This window comes from Mirounga leonina, unplaced genomic scaffold, assembly GCF_011800145.1.
Source record: "Mirounga leonina isolate KUSES-001 unplaced genomic scaffold, KU_Mleo_1.0 Mir_93, whole genome shotgun sequence".
In the NCBI taxonomy this organism is placed as follows: Eukaryota; Metazoa; Chordata; class Mammalia; order Carnivora; family Phocidae; genus Mirounga; species Mirounga leonina.
The window spans coordinates 40,078,736-40,096,817 of NW_023270854.1; the positions used below are offsets into that span (position 1 = coordinate 40,078,736).

An 18,082-nucleotide genomic window follows, 5' to 3' on the forward strand; every position below is an offset into this window, starting at 1 on the left:
TTTTAGTTGTTTCTAATTTGTATTTTTAGATTTGATTGCTGTCCATAAGGTAAAAATCGTAAAGTAGTTTAAGAAAAATTAATTTACAGGAAAAAGTCAAACCAGTAGACCGACTCTAACTCAACATCTTTGTTCTTGCATCTTTGTTTCCTTTCATGAACACTCTGCTGCGGCCTCAAAGAATTCCTCACAGTACCCTGAACATGGTTTACCTTTCCTCACCTGAGTGAGTTTGCTCATTTCAGTTCTCACATTAGCAATCTCAGTTGTAAGGTCTTACTTAAGCTGTATTCTCTGCACGAAATCTTTCCAGACAAATCCAGCTCAGAAAGATCTCACCTCTTAGTAATTATTTTATATTTCACCCATCTGGCCATTAATTATGTTTAACATTATAACATCTATACAGCTACTTCTTTGTTTTTAACTCACTATCTAATTCAGGAGTGCATGCCTTGTCTTCTCAACTAGATACTGGGCACTGTGAGAACAAAACACCCTCCTTACTTCTTATTGCTCTTGGTAATAAAGAGTGTGTTGCTGAGCTGCAAGTCTCAGACTGACATAGTGAGCTAAGTTACTGCACTCGTCCACATAAGTAGTATTTGAGGTTATAGAGTGTTTTCTGGAGGCAGATTCTGTCTGTAAGAGTATTTTAAAACTTTAGAAGTATTGTAGATCCCATACTGTACCTTGACGACTTTCAAAATGCCCTCATTGGTTTGTGGGTCTGTTTGAATATCAAACCAATTCCCATCATTTCCAGAGAGAATTAAAAATTTTGCCAACCAATTATCGGTGCCTTCTTCATCAAGATCAATTGCTTGTAATCGTATCAGTTCTGAACTTAGACAATTCTCTTCAATACTTGCTGAATACTGAAATGACATAGATCAATTTTCTAATCAATAAAGTTTCAAAAGAGGAAAGATATTTACTAATGCATAACTGTCATTTAAGATACTAACAACAAACTCCATCAATAATTTTTGCACCATTATTAAATGCCATACATTCCAATCAGAAATATAAGAATAAAATGATTATAAGATAATAAAACTGATTGTTTTGGTGCTGTATGTGAAATCAAGGTCAAACTGTCACTTTGTTTCATTTTTCTTGCTTATTTTTAATTTTCCTTGAGTTACTCCCTCCTTTTACTATGAAGGGTCAGATAGTAATATTTTAGGCTTTGTGACCCAGAGAGTTCATGTTGTAACTAGTTTTCTCTGCTGCTGTAGGATCAAAGGACCACAGACAACATATAAAGGAATGAGTCAAGTTGTGGTCCAATAAAACATTTTTTTTAACCAACATTTTTTTTTTTGAGCCAGATTTGGCCTTGCTATTTTCATTTTTATGCTTCTTTATGCCTAAAGATGAAGATGAAAGTTGAGAATGTCTGGGACTCTTGTAGAATTAATTCAGCAAATTATCAGACCCATAAAGATAGATCAATAATGTTACATGATTCGCAGATTTATATTAATAAAATCCTGCATTTCTATAAGTAGAGAGTACAGAGGAGATGGTCTGCTGCTTTCATAGATGTGAGTTGCACAGAATAGTGACTCAGAGGTAAACATGACTAGTAAGGCATATTATTATTTTTTAATGAAATACAACTGAAATACACTATCATTTTAGTTTGATGTACAATGTAGTAATTCGATGTTTATATACAGTGTGAAATGATCACCATAGTAGGTCTAGTTACCATCTGTCACCATACAGAGTTAGTACAACATTATTGATTATATGAGGTCTATTATTATCATACAAAAGAAGTTCCGAGGTTTATGCAGCAAAGCTGAGTCCATCCATACATATAACACAACCAGGCTCACAAACTGCCAAGAAAGCAAATCAATTATTGACACTTAGGAAAAAAGGATTATAAGAGTAACAACTTACAGAAGTTTTCTCCAAGGTGGGGAAATTATCGTTGACGTCTAAAACCTTGATTCTACAGTCACACTCAGAAGACAGTCCATCTGCAGCTCCGTCTCTATCTGAGCCCCTCACGAGGAGGTTATACATACTGTGTTGCTTAAGATGAAAAAGAATTGTAAGACTTAGATCTCATTTTGAATGAAATCCAACACATTCTGATGTTGTTCTTCCAATTTCCTTTTATAATTGTATGTAAGACTCTAATATAATTTTTTCTTCTTAAAATTTTCATTGAAAAGTCATGGTTGGATTATTTTTCCTTCCCTCCTTTACATTGGAGGAAGGGCATACATAGGTCATTTTATCTTTGTCTTTTGAAAATGGAATTCTTTATTTCTTATCATTCATTCATAGAAGGCTTTACCTCTCTGTCAAGGAAACTGGACATCGTGCGAACTTCTCCAGTGTACCTGTTCAGGATGAACATTGGTGCACCTGCTGGCTCCTGAGAGATGATCTTATAGGCTATTTTAGAATTCAGATGATTGTCTTCATCTGCATCTGTGGCCCTTAACTTTACAACCAGTGTGTCTAGAAATGAAGATGGAGGTGGAGAATGTTTGGGGTTCTGTTAGAATCAGTTCAGCAAATCATCAGGCATAGGAGGAAAGAGTGGTTGGCCTTCCCCTGAATTTTCTTTTGTTTTAGTTCCCATGAGAATATAGTATCATAACTTTCAGCTACACCCTTGATTGCAAAAATAATGGTGGTTTGCTTCTATAAAATCCTTTACGGTTTATAAAGTACTTGCACTCTTTAAGTGATTAAATGGTAAATTAAGAGCAAACTAGGGTAATCATTAATGTATGAAAAGTTCCATAGCCTTTATCAAAAAGCTGAAAAACGGATTTTATCAATTTGTTTTTGCTGTGGTCATGTGACATTACTTTAAAATGCTTAAGTAAGAAAGATTATAGCTTAATTAAATTCAATTTTAAGATTATTTATTGAGCACCTATATTCTTTATTTTCATTCATCCAGAAAGTAGAGAATTACTGTTGGTTGCCTTGGTGGATGATAGTACTTTATTGATTCATCAAAAACATATAACTGTTGAAAAGAAGACTTGTCCACAGGAATAGAAAAAGTTCTTACTTATTCGTAGGGACAAAGAATAAGCATCTTAGGCAGTCCTCTAGGACATCAGCCCACAGGGCAGATTTTCCAGACCTGGCTTGTCCCTGATGTTTTTCTCCTTCCTAGCCCAGTTTCAAAGTGAAAAACCCTAACACAGAGAACCAGGGACCCTTTCAATAGAAAAAGCCAGTTTTCATGGAGTTCACAGTTTATGAAAACATGCCCTGGCCCTGTGGTTCACTCTTCTCACATGAGGGAGTGTTAACAAGACTGCTAACCAGCAACCAAGCAGAGGTGGACGTGGACTTGGGTGTGGGTTTGCGTGTGGGTTTCACCTTCTTTCCCTTCATCAGGTTGTGCTGGAGTATATTAGTGAGGAAACAATAATGGGCTTTGGAGACCTTCTCTCTGTTTGGCCTCTCTTGGACAAAACTTTTGTTTTACTTCTGTATGTCTTCCCATCCTTTGTTATAAAACATTTTGTGTTTCTTATTTTCAACATCACCGTTTTTAGGGTCTCTGAAGAAGGAGTTCTGCAGACACCCCCTCTCGACTCCTGCCTTTTTACCTTTTCCTTCTCTCCTCCAGCATTTCTTGCCTTTTGTCTCTTTTCCTCTAGACTTCTCCATCCTTCTTTCTTTGACCCTCCATCAGTATCTCTAGTTTGCTTTCTATCTGCCTTTCTTCTGAAATTTCTTTTTCTATTCTTTTCTCCAAATCTAATTTAGAGGTATACATGCAGACATAGATATGAAAGGAAAAGGAATATTAGAGGATTGGGAAAAGAAAGAGGCAGAAGGAAAAAGGGGAGAACAGAAGAAAATAGCAACAGAAAGGAAAGACGTTCAGGAGAACTGATAGAGGGAGAAAAGTGTTAAGCAGGATAGAAAAAGTGAAAAAAAATGAGAGAATGTAATGTAGCTTGCTGTGTAGACTGGGAAGAACCAGTGATTATCCTCTGGGACCAACCCAATGGGTACTGTCAGAGATGCACCCTTCATGACTCTCTGGTGTGCTTCAGTCCAGAGTTTGAGGAATAGGCCAACATAGAGCCCTTTTCCACATCCGTGGTTTCTTCTTCAGTTTACTCATTTCGATTAAGTTAATCATGAGCCAGTAACAATCTTTAAGGAAGGAGCTAGAGCTCCTGCTAAATCACATGTATAAGGATCCTCCACAAATAAGGGGATATTTAACATTTTAGATACAATTTTTTTTTCTAGGTAAGTTTTAAGTTAGAATTTGTAGGGTTTGTTCAAAATACAAGTTTGACTTTTTCTGATCTTTAAATTACCTGGATGTCAATTTCCTACAGCTTTTGGCCAAGAGAAATCAATGTGGTATAATGTAGAGGATTGTCATCTACTTACTTGCATCACTGTTTTCTTCAATGTTGGCTGTGTACACATTTTGTGTAAAAACTGGAGGGTTATCATTTATGTCCATAACCTTGACCCTGAGCTCAAGAGGTCTTTCTAAATCTTCACCCCGTGAATTCAGAGCCCGGCAATAGATCTGTGGAGAGTTGGGGAAAAAATTGTCTTTTTCCATCAAAGGAAATTAAGTAACATGCTCAAAAATATTTCAGGAAATATGCAAAGAAACAATTTACTTAGTGAATTCAGACTATATTACAGTTTATTAATTTAAACATTATCAAGACATTTGATGGCATACCAATGCAACACGCCAGACACTCTTGAACTATAAACTTATGTTTTCATACTCTTTTCATCTCTTTGATCCCTTTATCTGGTTTCAGCTTTACTGTGTTTTAAAAGGGGAAGAAAAATAAAATGCATAAATTAAAACACACTGCTGTGACTTACCAAGAAAAGTGGAGTTATCTCTCTGTCCACCACGGAAGTGATGTTAATTTCCCCAGTCCGAGGATTAATGGTGAACACTCCGTAAGGTGGTCGATCAATTCCTACCCCAGAGATGCGGTATGTAATCTTCTGGTTCGCTTCACAGTCTGATCGAATCTATAAAGAAAATGGCTAGGACTGTGATCTTATTGAAAGCAGATCATGAACTGCAGAGGATAATAGAATGAGAAGGGAATAGCTTTGTAGACAGATGGGCTTTGGGTTGAAACCTGGCACCATGATTTAGGCCTGTGTGACCATGGAAAGTTCACTTAAATTTGCCACGTATCAGTGTATAATGAGATAATCCCACCTACATCCTAATTTTGTTGTGGGGATTGTATGAGGTAACATGCATACACCCCACCCCAATGCCTGGCATAAGGCACATACATGCTTGATGCTGGATTTGTTATTATTAACAACACATTGTTCAATTCTCTGATTTTCTTTGCATATAAAGAGTTTGACAGAAGAAATCACCATCTTTAGTATTTGTTAAAAGATTGAGTCATTTTGATATGTACCTTGACTAGATTTTAGTTGCAGATGTAATCAAAATTCTAGATAACTTAAGAAAACCAGAAGAGAAACACAGTGTTTAGAGATACAGGCAATAATTTTTTGAATTGAAACCTACCATATCTTTCATTCATCTACCAAATCGATTTTATAGCAAATATTCTGCCATATAGGTTTTGTCTTAATAGTTTTATATCTATTGCTCATAATTTTAAACAAAAATAGTTTAAATTTTGAAATCTCACCTGTATACTGAAGATGAGAACATTCAGTAAAATACTAAGATTTGTGACCCAAATATCCACAACTAAATGAAGACAACTGGAAATACAACTTGGATTAGCTCCACTCTAATCCAGAGATTTTATTTATATAGATGAAAATCCAGGAAATCCTCCAAATGCAATAAAAAGAAAAGAATATGCTGTGCAGTGAGAGTGAAGGAACATAAAGCTATAACTGTGAGTCGAAAGGAAACAATAATTATTTAAAGCTTTCCAAAAATTTCCCAAATTCTGAAAACTTCCGAGAGAAAATATATAATCTCTTCTTGAGCTGAGACTGTATTTGTCACATCACTGCTGATGCTTACTATATTTATGTAAAACTTTATATATACATTTAAACAATGTTTAAATGTAAAGCTTTCAGGAGAGAATTCTGGTTGATCGCTCTGCTGATTTCACTAGTGGGGCAAGGCCTAGATGCCCAGAAAGAGCTAGTGATACTGCCAATGTGGATCCCATTCTTCATGGATCAATTTACTACACTTTCTTAACTCTCCTTCCTTATTAATTACCATTATTTGGAATACTTTTTAAGTCTCTCCTAATTTCTGGATATAGGAATCTAGTGGGAACTTTTGACACTTTCTTTTTTTCTTGGAGAGAATTAATCAATACTGTAAACCTTTGATTTGGGGGAGGGATAGTCAGAAGATTATTACTACATGCCTACCTTTCCTATAACATGTACATAAGACAGATAAGCAGAACACAAATGAATAGATAAAGCCCAGTTGTGCTGGAGATCCAGGTGTCTCTTCTAGGATTACTCAAAGACTCTCTGCTCTGTATCAGTTCCCCAAAGGTGATATTCAGAACAGTGCCTCAGCAACATGAGCAGATGACTGAATACATGTCACTCATCTTCCTAAATCACTATGGAGTAGTGAAGGCTGCCAATCTCCAAAACGTCTGGGCTTTCCTGCCCTGCAAAATCATTTGTTATCAGCACAGCATGCTCCTGTTTATTTCACCACTTACTCTGGCAATCGGATTCCTCTTGGAGTTGTCCTCTCCTTCTCGACAGGCAGCAGCAAACTTGATCCACTCCCGCTTTTGTCTTCTGACGGTCTGCCATTTTGTAGTGCCATTTTCAATGTCTAATTCTTTCACCTTATGCAAAATAGTTCACATTTTGTACAGTGTTAGTACAGTTTTACTTAGGAAGGATATTTATTCAACATTTACTTAGGAAGGATATTTATTCAACATTACAAGGTGCACCCAGAAGAAGCAATGGTATTGAATTTGAGGAACACAGAAAGTGTTTTTAGTAAACACTTCATGACTCTAGATAGGTATAGCCAGTCACCTGCCTTTTGGAATCCATCTCACTTCTAAATATATGATTCTAGTGAAACAAATTTCATTAGCTATGTGTGGTGCTCACAATGTCTTATATTGGATAATATGTTACGATTTTTCTTTTTTCATTCTGTCCTCAAAACGTAGAGGCCTTGCCTACGTCACCCTTTATTGAACTCTGACCAGGCTTTCTGGTCTCCTGAGTTTAAAAGACTACTAGCGTTCCAGTGAGTACGTCCTATGCAAAAGGAAAGTTGTGCTGGTGAGTATGTTCACCTAAAAGAGGGAAGGGATTTTTCTTTTCTGTTGGTAAGGACACCACTCTGGCTAAGCATCCAGATATATTATTGTAGGATTAGAAAAATATGTATTTTAACTGAATTGATGGTACTTGTAATAATCCCATGGACAAATATGTGACTTCTCAATGTTGTCCATTTGTATCTCTGCTAGCTATGTTTTTCTCTTTATAGTCTTATGTTGCTTTCGTTGGAGGATGTCTAAGAATTTTATAGTATTCAAGAGTTTAGAAATGTTACTACATGCATAAGCATTTGTATACATGTATAAATGTATGCATATATTTATATGTATAAATATATGTATATATATAAATTTTTAAGTAACTCCTAAGGTACTTATTTGAGACACAGATGGTTGTAGGTTTGTTTAAGCTAAGGCTTCATTTAATTAGCACTTTGTGGGAAGGAAATGTTCCCTGTGAATGGAGCTTATCCTTTCAAGAGCCAAAGCATGTACATTTTCCTCCCATTTTGATACAACTTCCTGAAATGTACCACATATTCTCTATTTTGTCAACAGAGATTAGAAAAGAAATTTTGTTTTCTTCAATGATTTGGGACTATCATAATGAAAGTTTAACTACTGTAATAAAGTAAAGCCCTCCCAGAGATCGAGGATGGTTGCTTTATTTCCTGAGCCCCACTCTAACTGGCACCAGATTCTCTGTTGTTCTACTTAGTTATGATTACATATTTTTTTTACTTTTCTATCTTTCCCTCATTGATAGATCACCAGTTGTCTTTCTTGATGATGTAACTGTCTAAAAAACCTCTTCCCATCCTAATGTGTTATTGCGCTTCTTTTGTTTTGCTTTAAGTTGGGAAATGTATGGATAAACTACTAATATAGTTTGAAAAGTAGGAGTTACTATGACATTGAGCTGTCACAAACTATGCCTGAAAACATGGATATTTGGGAGTATGGGTTTTACCATTGCTATTTCAATTTGGCAGAGGTTCTTTCTCTTACCTTTTATCTAGATGATTATGATTTCAAATATTCTGATATTTGATAGATGATGCATTACAAAATTCCATTTTTCTTTCAATTTTAAATTGAGAAAATAGTTTTATTATACATTACCTCAATGATAAATTTGCTGTTTACTTCCAGCAGCACCTGTTACAGAAGGTACAACGTTAGCAAAAATTTGCATAATTAAAGGAAGCAGTATCATAAAACCATTGACAATGTTCTTTTATTAATTCATTTCTTAAATATGCATTTTGTTCATAATATGGAATAAACATGGGTAATACAAAATAAATAATAGACTTTTTGCACTCCAAAGGCTTTTAAACTTTTAGGGAAGAAAGACGCTTAATTACAGCAAGGCAGGTTAGGATACATGCTTCAGCAGAGTCACCCATGGGCTCAGTGGAAGGGTATAGCGGACAACTCAAGTGTTCAAAGTGAATTTTGGTAAGGCCTCGTAGGAAAGTAGGGACTAAAGGGGTTCTGGATGAAGCTGCTTTGATAAGAGGAATTGATGAAAAAGAAAGTTTCAGCCAGAGTAAAACATGAGCACAGGTGTCAAGGATATTCCAGAAATGATAACTAATATATTAGCTGGAAGATAGAAGAAGTATTAAGGAGACATGGGAAACAAGGTTTGGAATGTCAGTTTGGAGACAGATCATGAAGTGCTTTATATACCAGATCAAGGAGTTTGGACTTTATTGGATAAGAGACTAGGAGTGACCGAAGCAGTGTGTGTAAAACATGGCATTGATACAAAAGGTAGATTTTAAAGGAAAAACACTTGAAGTCGAGACACTTAGTAATTAGCAATTGCTTAGGTAGGGCATAGAACAACAACTAGTCTAACTATGCTGAAGTGGCACTGGAATGGAGAGAGGACAGAGACATTCCCAAAGGACAGATAGGGCTTATGGACCATGGGTGCCAGGGGAGGAAGGGTCAGATGGTTCTGGTGGTGTAAGCTTGGCTTTCAGGGACAATAGAAACAGAAAATTCAGCAGGAGAGTGTCACTGCAGTGAGAGGGTGACTGATGTTTGTTTTATTTATTTTTAATGTGATTCTAAACTTTGGGATAGATATCAAAGCTAAAGAAGTCGAATTTTCCAAAGGAGAGTGCTATTTAAAGTTAAAGGAAATGAGGATATTACATGAAATGGTTTAAAGTAAATGAAGTAGGCAGGGAAAAGAATCTTATGGGAGATGCTGACATTTGTGCAGTGTATGGAAGGAAGAAGTCTAAAAGCCAAGGGCTCTGAGAGACTAGGGGAATAGAGAGATCAAGGCACCAGGGTTGTGGGTGCACAGCACATTCTGTCAGTGTCAGAATGCTAAGAAATGGCAGCGATTGTGGTGGTTGTGGTGGGTCGGTGAGGAAACTGACTTCAGAAAGGAGAGATTGGATAAGTAGGTGGAAAAGTAGCAAGAAAAGAAGCAGAATAAGTGGAGTGAGGTGATAAGAAGTTAGACAAAGAGGTAATATTTAATGATTTATGTGCATAGCAAGGTCAAGGTGAATGGGAACTGAGAAGGTTGTGGGATCTTAAAGCAAGCAGTCATTGCTAACTTCTGCTGGTGGCATAAGCCAAATTAGAGTCAAGGGACGAGTTACTGAAAAAGTGGAAATAGCAAGCAGAGATTACATTTTCAAGTTAGGAGCAGTTTGAGGAGTTAATTAGATCAAGACGTATTTTTTATGTTGGGAAATCATGACCAAATATACAGTTTAAAGGGAGAGGAAAAGGGGTTTGTGGAGAAAGAGTGATAAGAGGAAGAGGATAAAGGGAGGGGAGCAGGAGGAACACATCAAGGAACAGTTACAACTGTGACTAAAAGACGATATGAATGGCTGGATCAAAACTGTGAGTAAAAGAGATTGGGTAATGAGGTAGACTATTTCTTCCTTTGAAATAGAAGAATAAAGGGAGAAAATCATTTTGAGATATAACTGGAGAAAAATCATACCACCGTTTTGTGGAGTTGGAATGAGCAAGAATGGGGAGAGGTGAGCGAAAGTGACGGGAAGCCAACGAATGCCTCAAATCAGGAGCAGTAGTTCCACCTAGCATTCTCAAGTTAGGAACACTTGAGCACCAAAAGTTAGAAGCAGAGGAAACCAACTCTTAGTCCATAGTTGTTGAAGAGTTTGAAGACTAGTTGAGATGAGGAAGCAAGAATATGATGTGCAGCCCATCTGTTTTGTCCTTTTTCTAATAGAACCTGGCAGCCTGGGAGCAGGAAGAGAAGGAATGTGAGGGCTATCCTTTAGCTGGGGATTGTTACCAAGGCAGATGGGAGATTCAGAGAGGTGATAAGGTACTAAGGTGAACTCCAGTGAGTCAGGGAGCAGAGTGAAATCAGGGAGAGACTGGAGAGAGACTGACTGGGAGAGGATGCAGAGCAGGTCTGCAGGTGTGTGGGGGGGTATAAGAGGGAGTGGGGCTCTGGTGGGGATTTGGAATGGCACCTGAGTCCAGAAAGGGGAAAAACACAGATTAGAAATTTGGCAGTGGGGCATAGTGTTTCCTCTTAATTCACTTTCTCCCTAACATGTACTTTTATTAGACATTAACAAAAGATCTAGACCTGGAAAAAAACTTCAGTTTTTATTGATTTTTTTAAGATTTTTTTTTTAATTGGTCAGAGAGAGAGAAAGAGGGCACAAACAGGGGGAGCAGCAGGCAGAGGGAGAAGCAGGCTCCCTGCTGAGCAAGGAGCCGATATGGGACTCAATCCCAGGACCCTGGGATCATGACCTGAGCTGAAGGCAGACGCTTAACCGACTGAGCCACCCAAGGGTCCCAAAAGTTCAGTATTTAATGGAAGCTGGTTTTATTTGATTGCAAAGGATGTTTTATTTCATAATAAATAATGCCTGTTGGGGCTTAGGTGTTTTTTTGTTGTTAGAAAATTAGATGATTCTGGAAGGTATGAGGAAAAGTAAAAATCACACTAAATCCTACTACTTGGAGATTACCACTGTTAATATTTGGAAAAATTTTTCAGGCTTTTTTTCTTCTTCTTCCCCAAACACATACATATACAAGTTGTAATATTTTTTTTTTAACCAGAAGGAGTTATAATATGCCATTTGGTAATATGTTTTTTGCACTCAATGATCACTGTGGTAAAGTTCCACATCAATGAATACATAGAGACATCATACATTGTGAAGGTTGCCTAATGTATCACTCTAACAGGTGTCTTCCATTCAGGTCTTTGGGTTATCAGGGTAACAGAGAACTGACTAGTTAGTGCTACAGACTAAATCTGACATGAGACTGTCAGGCACTGTCTTCCAGTGGGAGGTTAATGTAACTAGAAGCATGGCCTTCCTTGATGGATGCCAGAAGGTTGGTGAACTTGGCGCAGAGCCCACTGTTAGAGGTTCTTGTTCCTCATCTTCAGCTTCCCACTAGTCTCTATTTTCTCCCTTTCCTGCACTGTCTTCTCTCTTTCTCACACATGGAATATCTCTCTAATTCTTCTTTCATTTCTTTCATCGAAATTTGGTAGATTTTCTCATGTATACCTTTGTATATATTTTGTTAGATTTATATATAAAATTTTAATTTTGGGATATTTAAATGATACTGTGTTTTAAATTTCAAATTCCATTTGTTCATTGATGGTATATTGAAAAGCATTTGGCTTTTGTATATTAATCTTGTATCCTGCAACCTTGTTGTAATTGCTTATTAGTTCCAGGAGTTGTTTTGTCAATTCTTTTCAATTTTCTACATAGACAATCATGTCATTGCATTTGTGTTGTGCTAATTTTAAAGGACGGTTGGAAAATCTTTCTTGCTTGCATAGAAGCTTTTTTATTTTTAACTAATGAATTGTACCTCCATTGAAAACTATTGTACAGGGGGTCTGGGTGGCTCAGTTGGTTAAGCGACTGCCTTCAGCTCAGGTCAGGGTCCCGGAGTCCTGGGATCGAGTCCCGCATCGGGCTCCCGGCTCAGCGGGGAGCCTGCTTCTCCCTCTGACCCTCTCCCCTCTCATGCTGTTTCTCTCTCTCTCTCTCAAATAAATAAATAAAATCTTTAAAAAAAAAGAAAAAAGAAAAATATTGTACAAACATATTTATTGTGGAGTATAATGTATAGCTTTTATATATGTTCCTTAGGAGTACCAAATCTTTTCTCATTAAGATTCTTTCCTAACTGGTTATCCCCAATTCTCTTAAGATTGAAAAAGTTACCAAATACAAAGTCCTTATTTAAATCTGATATTATATATATATGGGCTACATCATAGATCTTTTGCAAGGGCCAAATAAAAATGATTTAATAGCTAAGGCAGGCTTTTTAAAGCACAAATTGGATTAAGTCACTCCCTTGCTTAAAACTCTCAAGGCAACTTCCCAGGGCCATTAGAATGGAATTTACACTGCCTTCATAGCAAAGAAGCTCTATCTGATTTGGCTCTGCCGATCTCTCAACTCTATCCCTTATCTCTGTCTCTTCCGCTCTCTGTTCTTCCAGGACCCAAGTGCTCCCTTGTCTCAGGTTACTGAGTCACTGCCTGGAAAGCTCAAGCTTTGATTTTCAAAGCACTGGCTCAGTCCCCTTCTTAGTAAGACATCCCTGACTTCCCGACCTCCATGCTCATTCAGCATCCATGACCACCACTCTGTTAATGGTTGTCAAATCCATCATTGTTACATCTTCCTCTGTAGGAGTCTTCCTAGCATTTTTCAGTGTCCGATGTTATTTTGAAAAGCTATCCATTTACTTCTCTATTATCTGTACCTGTCCATTACTATACATGTTCCAAGAAAGCTGGGACTTTGGGGATCATGTTCTTACTCTCTCCCCTATCAGAATGCCCAGTGTCTAGGCATGCAGTAAATATTTGTTGTAGAAACGAATGGACAATCACTATAAAAATGATAAAGATACTAAGCCTTGCAAAAATTGAGTGTGGCATTATTAGAAAATGTAGAAGATATAAAAGGAAAAATATACACAGATACATAGATGTATGAAATAATCCACATAATTCTTTGAAAGAAATTGTTTTACAGTGGCTTTTGATATCCTTTTCTTTTAGTTCATGATATGCATGTGATCACTCACTATCCCTACTCTTGATTAAGCATTGAACTTGGAGCAACCTTGGAATGAGTGGGCTGCATTCCATGTCCACTCAGACACACTTCTACCTTGTGGAGAATTTTCTCTCTCCAAATTTAAATGATTTCTTAGACTTCCCATGTACCTTAAATGGTAATTTTCTGAGATTTCTTTTCAACTTTTTACCTTATCTGTAAAGCATTAATCTAATTATGATAAACGCACATGAGAAAATAACTATTTGATTAGCAATATCTGAAGGCATGACTAAACTCATATATCATGCATTTGTACCATAGGACTTTTAGTGTCAATGTGACTAAATTATGGTTTTGTACAAATGGATAGATGATAGATTAGAAAACCAGTTGGGTAGCAGTGAAGTGAACTCTACTCCTTACATATACATTGGCACTGTGATAAAATAGCTAGAGGGGACTGCCTTCTACAGGGCCATGTGATGGCTCTGTGGGATGATTAAAGTCTTATTAGACTTGATCTTTGTCACAAAACTCTGTTTAAGAAAAATGGAATATATAAACTTGGTTTGAAATCTAGAAGTTGGCTTTGTTTATAATCTGTATTTACTTTGTAAATAGTTGGGTGAAATGTAGACCTTTCAGAAAAAGTGGGGGTTTAAAAAAAAGAAGACAAAATAATATTTGTAATTTAGTACTGTTCTTCCCCTGCCTCTTATCCAACTGCTTGGTCTTCATAAAATTAGTTCTACTATATATACAGACTTTAGATGAAAATATAACATCAATGATTATGGAGATTTATTGTGCTTCAAGTTGTGCATTTATGGGAAGTATACATGGAGGTATGTGTTGTAAGTGAAAGTCTTATTCTGATCTAAAAGTAGGACAAAATAGGTATTTTATTTTTGCTGAGTGACTATTTGGAATTTATTGCTAATAATGAATCTGACAGAGGCATTTAGTGTTTAAAAATATTTTAAGAAATAGAATACAGGTGTAAAATTTAAGAGAACAAAATTTTACTTGTATCTTCTTTCTTTATATTTCCAAAATAAATCTTTGGATTTCATATTCTTATAAGTGATCCTGCAGATAATTTTAAACACTAACATTGCCATGAAAAGAAACATTTTTATAGAATTTACATTCTTGAGAATGTTTAATAATATTTCATCTATCATTAAAAATGATTTTTAAAATGACCTATATGCTGACAATTCTATTGGGTCCTCTTTTAATATTGTTGAAAATAAATAATTGAGAATCGTATGACTTGCAAGAAGACACTTCATGAGTTTTAGAGTCATTTTTTTCTCAATACTGACATAGATACTTTGAATTATCCCTTGGTTCAGTGCCCCCAGATACTTTTATAATCCATTGCAGTGCAACATAATAATATTTGTTGAGAGGTGTGACTTTTTTTAAAGAGAGATTTGGGAGAGGACAACTAGCTTGATACCTCAAGTTCAGGTGCATGATCATAAGATTGACTTAAGGAAAGAATATATATATATATGAGAGCTGAAGATCTAGTAAATGATTCACTTAGGACTATCTGTACACTTGTACCCTCTGAAGTGATCATGTACATCAGAGATATCGGTGCCCCAAATGAAGATTATTGTTATAGCAGCAATTAAGGTGGTATCAAGTTTCTTAAGTCTGTATCTAAGTCAAATAATTTATATCTCAAAGATAAATAGCCCTAAATTATAATTTAGCTTCATAAAAAGCAATGTGGTTTAGACACATTGGACGCAGAAGAACTGAGTCTGAGTCTTGACTTTGTTTACCAGCTGTGTGATCTTGGATAAATTTCCTAGCCTCTCTCTGATTCAGGTTCTGATCTAAAAAAGAATAAAAGTGTGGAAGTGATAGGCACAGTAAATGCTCAGTATATTTATAAAGAGGAAGAAGAGTGAAAGAAGAGTTTCCTTCTGTGCTTTAGAGGGTATGTTCACAGCACACCCTATCATATAAAAGTACTAGTCATTCATTTTTAAAGACTTGAAATTAGCCACATCAACCCGATTAGTCCTCAGTTTAAAGGGATAAAGGCAATGTTTTGAATTTATTTTATTTGCTCTTGTCCTCTCTACAGAATCCAACTCAGTTGAAGAGTAGCAACGATCCATGGTTGCCCTATGAGTCTGCGAGTGTAAGGTGTAAATGTCTCTGACTTTTTTTTTTTTTAGTTTGGGGAAGTTGCAGTGTTAGATCCTAGGGTTCTTATCTAGGAGAACTTACGTTGTGCCTGACTGGGATGGTACACTTCTGGTATTTCTGTTTTCTGCTCAGCTGGCTCTACTGATGAGAGTCCTAATAGCCATACTCTCCAAATCCTGTCCCTTTATGGGCAGGTGTTACTGAACGAACTGTGGGTTTTATTCTTAAGCCCTACAAAATCATGAGCCCTGTCAGGAGACTCCTCACTTTCCAGGAAATACCTGTGAATAGGTGTTTTGGAAGAAACGTGAAATGACATCATCTTTCTAAATTGCATGTAGTAGCCTACCTGCATGAACCTCAATTAAACTGTGCAGGATAGTTATGGGTTCCTGGCTAATTGCAGAAATTCCCTGTCTATAAAAGTCGCCTTTTTGGAGTCTATGTAGGTCACACATCATGCTAAGGTGTGGTTTGGCCTGAGAGCCTGGCTAAAAGACATCACACAGAATGGAGAGGTTTGAACCAGTTGCCATAATGGCAGAATACAGGAAAAAGGGTGTTAGGGGCACGTGCAGTTGAGGGAGCAGAAATAACCCAGAGAGATGTTTGGTATGCTATGCTCTCTGTGGCCTAGTTTGATGAGAGGGTTTCCCATCTTCCTTTTTCCTTTGGATGTCTTTACCATAAATTGCATCAGCGGAAGTAACATGAAAAGGACTTTTTCTGGCAATATAAGAACTCAGAAGCTAAAACGTATGTGCCTGTGCTACCTACTCTCCAAGAATGTGATGAAGACTAAGACGGAGTATCTGCCCAGAAGGGGTTCCCACATTCAAAGAAGGAGGAAAGCAGAGATGTATAAAAAGAGATGGGCATCTTATAGGCACTATCGAAGAAGCATGGATAGGATAGAGCATCCGCCCAGGTATGGGAAGGAGTCAGTGCTGGAACAGTGGATAAAGTTTTGGACATGTGGTATTGATGACTGTACCACTTATGGTACATTTATGAATTATTTATGCCCTGAAAATTTCTTTATTTGTAAAACAAGGATACTTCTCTTTATCCTTGAGGACTTCTTTTATGTGTGTGAAATGACTTTGTTAACTGTAAAGTGCTTTGTTAGTGTAAGACAGTAAAATGGGAATGCAGTGGCAGACCAAATCCCCAAGATCCAGCTCCATGGTTGTCTCAATTTTATTTTATTTTATTATTATTTTTTAAAAAGATTTTATTTATTTGACAGAGAGAGACACAGCGAGAGAGGGAACACAAGCAGGGGGAGTGGGAGAAGGAGAAGCAGGCTTCTCACCGAGCAGGGAGCCCGATGCGGGGCTCGATCCCAGGACCCTGGGATCATGACCTGAGCCGAAGGCAGACGCTTAACGACTGAGCCACCCAGGCACCCCGGTTGTCTCAATTTTAAACCTTCAAGCTCACTAGCCACATTAAAGTGGCCCATTAGCATATAGGTGGGACATATGGTGAAGTGACTTGGTAAGAAAGATAAATTAGAAATGAAACCCATTCATTATTTAAAAATTTTCACTGATAAAATATTATGCAACAAGTACTATCCTTTGTGTGGGAGTTCCAACCTATAATGATGTACCCGTTCTAGGGAGAATAAAAGGATAGACAATATTCTGTAGCCATCTAACTTTTGGCAAATTGCTGAAGTTTTCCTGGGCCTATTTTTCTTTGTCAGTACTTTCTCCTAGAGAGAATAGGATGATTTTTATACAAGATATTTGAATCTAAGTCATTATGTGTGCTTCCTGCAATATTAGACTACACATGATTCTTTTACATACTGAGTGATTTAAAGCAGTAGCTACTGAACAAGGCTATTTTTCATTTTTGTGACTTACCTTTTTGAAGTCAGTTTTTGAAGTCACTTGCACACCTAGGACTAACTTATTAATAAGCAGTTCTCTCCTGAATAATACTTATAAAAATAATTGTGTAAAACCATTGGTATCCACACAGAGGTCTGTTAGAGATGCCAAGTACAAGCCTAATTATACCACTTTTGTTTATAATTGAAGGTATATCGAGTAGTGGCATTTTAGTTTGTAAGCCGTGTAATTTTCCATGTAGAAAGGAAAGGCAAATACTTCTCATGCAGGTAATATCTGAAGGTTTCACTCCAATCACTCCCTCCACAAACCCTCTCATCAGAGGTGCTCCCTGTGCATGAAATATTCCAACTGTGCTCCCACTTGGGAAAGGGAAGGAAATGTCCCGGCAGCTCAAACAATAGTTTCATTACTTTGTAAGGAACTCCTGCCTGGATACTTAGGGACTAACAAGGAGTCAGAAGACTACGTAATCAGGATTGAAGAGTTCTCTTAAAAAGAGAAATATCTTTGAAAAAGGGGAAACATCATAGAATCTCAAGAGGCATGAAGTATTTTTAGAGCAGGATTTTTATCCTACAGCTCTACAGATAGATATTCTTGAGAAGACTATAGTAAAATTATGGGTCATGTTATGATGATAATACGAGATATCTCTTGGGATATAACTTTTTTTTTTTTTTTTTTGGTCCAACAT

General features: G+C 36.8%; 1 protein-coding gene across 1 annotated transcript in view; it reads right to left on the reverse strand.

Annotated features, from left to right (window-relative positions):
* DSG4 (desmoglein 4) overlaps window positions 1–18,082 on the reverse strand; it is a 59,519-nt gene that overhangs the window by 19,629 nt on the left and 21,808 nt on the right. The window contains exons 2-8 of the mRNA XM_034996281.1: window positions 8,397–8,432; window positions 6,687–6,818; window positions 4,861–5,016; window positions 4,402–4,546; window positions 2,318–2,484; window positions 1,915–2,049; window positions 693–878 (exon numbers count right to left, since the gene is read on the reverse strand). Of these exons, the coding sequence (XP_034852172.1) occupies window positions 693–878; window positions 1,915–2,049; window positions 2,318–2,484; window positions 4,402–4,546; window positions 4,861–5,016; window positions 6,687–6,818; window positions 8,397–8,432 (957 nt within the window). The remainder of the gene's footprint in view (window positions 1–692; window positions 879–1,914; window positions 2,050–2,317; window positions 2,485–4,401; window positions 4,547–4,860; window positions 5,017–6,686; window positions 6,819–8,396; window positions 8,433–18,082) is intronic.